This window comes from Silene latifolia, unplaced genomic scaffold (genome assembly GCF_048544455.1).
Source record: "Silene latifolia isolate original U9 population unplaced genomic scaffold, ASM4854445v1 scaffold_124, whole genome shotgun sequence".
Lineage (NCBI taxonomy): Eukaryota > Viridiplantae > Streptophyta > Magnoliopsida > Caryophyllales > Caryophyllaceae > Silene > Silene latifolia.
In genome coordinates this window covers 975622-977843 of record NW_027413129.1, presented here as the reverse complement: position 1 = coordinate 977843, position 2222 = coordinate 975622, and the positions used below count along the sequence as shown (strand labels likewise).

The following is a 2222-nucleotide window of genomic DNA, read 5'->3' as shown; positions in this document are numbered from 1 at the left end:
ACTTGGCCAGGAGTATCACACAACTTCCCATTCATATATCTATCATGATCACCTTGTTTTTATTTCTTCTTTTCTTTATAGTGTTATGAAAAAAAGGCACTATTAGTATCCCCCTCCTTAATCCAGACACTCTTTGCTTTTTGATAAAGAAAGCTATCCCTAGCTGTGCTCATGAATTTGAGATCCTGAGAGGCCTCATATTCCTGTTGTAACAACACCATATTAGTAGGATCTGTTCCCAGTTGTTATTGCAGCTCCTCAACTTTCTTCTGAAGAATGCCAGTAGACTGCTCAATGTCACTAAATCCGTCTCTATTCAGCTTGATCAAAGCAGGCTTTACCATCTTCAAATTTATTACCAATCTGTACAAAGGGGTACTATAGATACTCTGATCCCATGACTGTCTCACTATTGGTAGGAATTCCTTGGAGCTGCCCCACATATTAAAATATTTGAAGCTACTTTTGCCCTGCACAGTATTAGAACTCCTAACCAGACAAGGTGAGTGGTCAAATAATACCTCAGGTAAAAAATGAGCACACAGATGAAGGAAATGATCACACCAGGCTTTATTGACAAGAAATCTATCAAGTCTGCTATAAATTCTCTCCTCAGGTTTCTTTTTGTTGTTCCATGTATATAGAGACCCTATGGCAGCTATGTCCACAACATCACAATCTTCCATGCATCCCCTAAAAGGCTCCATTTCAGCTGCAGTAGCATTTCCACAAACCCTCTCAGTTGCAGCTATAACACAGTTAAAGTCACCAACAATGGCCCAGGGGCCTTGGACTTGACCTGAAATTTTCCTTAGATGATCCCATAAAGGTACCCTCTCATGAATCCCATTGAAAGCATAGACCATTGTCAGATAAAAAACTCATTTATCCAGCAATGATTCTACTTTCATATGAACACATTGTGCACTGTACTCAATAAAATGAACTCTGAACATCCTGGGTTGCCAAAGTACCCATATCCTTCCACCATTATGATACCCATTATTTGTAGAAATACACCACCCATTATTAAAATTATTAACAACTTTATTATAAGCTTTATTCTTTGTCTTTGTTTCCAGTAGACCAAATAAGCCTACTCCTTTATTCTGTAAGAAAAAATTTATACTTTTCTGCTTACCTACTCTATTCATGCCTCTGTTATTCCAAAAACCTATACTATCCATTCGAAACTATTGGAGAGAAATCATTACCATGAGCTGCAGTCATCTTCTTTGGAGGAGAAGACAGGATCTCCTTATAAGAGTGTGCTCCAAAATCCTCATTGCTGTAATCATCTGCCTTATCAGCTCTTCTAGTCATGATGGACAGCCTCTGAACTGGAGTTCTATGTATGGTTGCACTCCTTATGGTGGCCCTACCAGGTGTCTGGTCAACTTGTAGCACTTCACAAGGAGTTGGTTCCACACCTACAACCTCAACTGTTTTCTTTGGCCTCCATACCTTTTTAACCACCATTGGTCTCGACTTATTCTGCTCTCCACGTTTGCAGTATTCCATATCATGACCCATCCCCTGACATTTGGTACATTTAAAAGGTCTCCACTCATATTCAATGTCCACTTTAATCACATTCCCATTTTCATCCTTGAAAGAGACTGTATCTGGGAGATGCTGATCCACCACCATTTCAACCATAACCCTTGCAAATCCCAGTCTCGTACTTTCCTCCGTAGCTTGATCACTCTTTACATATTCTCCTACCAGCTTAGCAATTTTTGGTAAACACTTACCCCAAAATTTTATTGGCAATTTATGTATTCTTATCCAGAGTACATAAATATGACTAAGAACACTATTTCCAAGTCCTTAGTTCATGCCTTGGCAATCATAGGTTTGTTATAAAAAAAAGAATCACTTCCTTCCACCATTATGATACCCATTATTTCCAAGTCCTTAGTTCATGCCTTGACAATCATAGGTTTGGTATAAATCTGACTTGGATAAAAAAAATCTGACTAAGAACACTATTTCCAAGTCCTTAGTCCTTATTTTTTGGGGGTAAGAATACATTATTTCCATGTCCTTAGTTCATGCCTAGATAAGAATCACTTCCTTCCACCATTATGATACCCATTATTTCCAAGTCCTTAGTTCATGCCTTGACAATCATAGGTTTGTTATAAAAAAAAGGAAGTGTCCGGATTGCATCACTTTTTCCTTCATCTCCATTGTTTTAAATCTGACTAAGAACACTCCAT

At 38.3% G+C, this 2222-nt stretch overlaps 1 protein-coding gene across 1 annotated transcript; it reads right to left on the bottom strand.

Moving 5' to 3' along the window:
• Positions 1 to 245: 245 nt before the first annotated feature.
• On the bottom strand, positions 246 to 866 carry LOC141637633 (uncharacterized). Its single transcript, XM_074447106.1, has one exon. The coding sequence runs from the start codon at positions 864 to 866 to the stop codon at positions 246 to 248; it is 621 nt and encodes a 206-aa protein (XP_074303207.1).
• Positions 867 to 2222: the final 1356 nt, after the last annotated feature.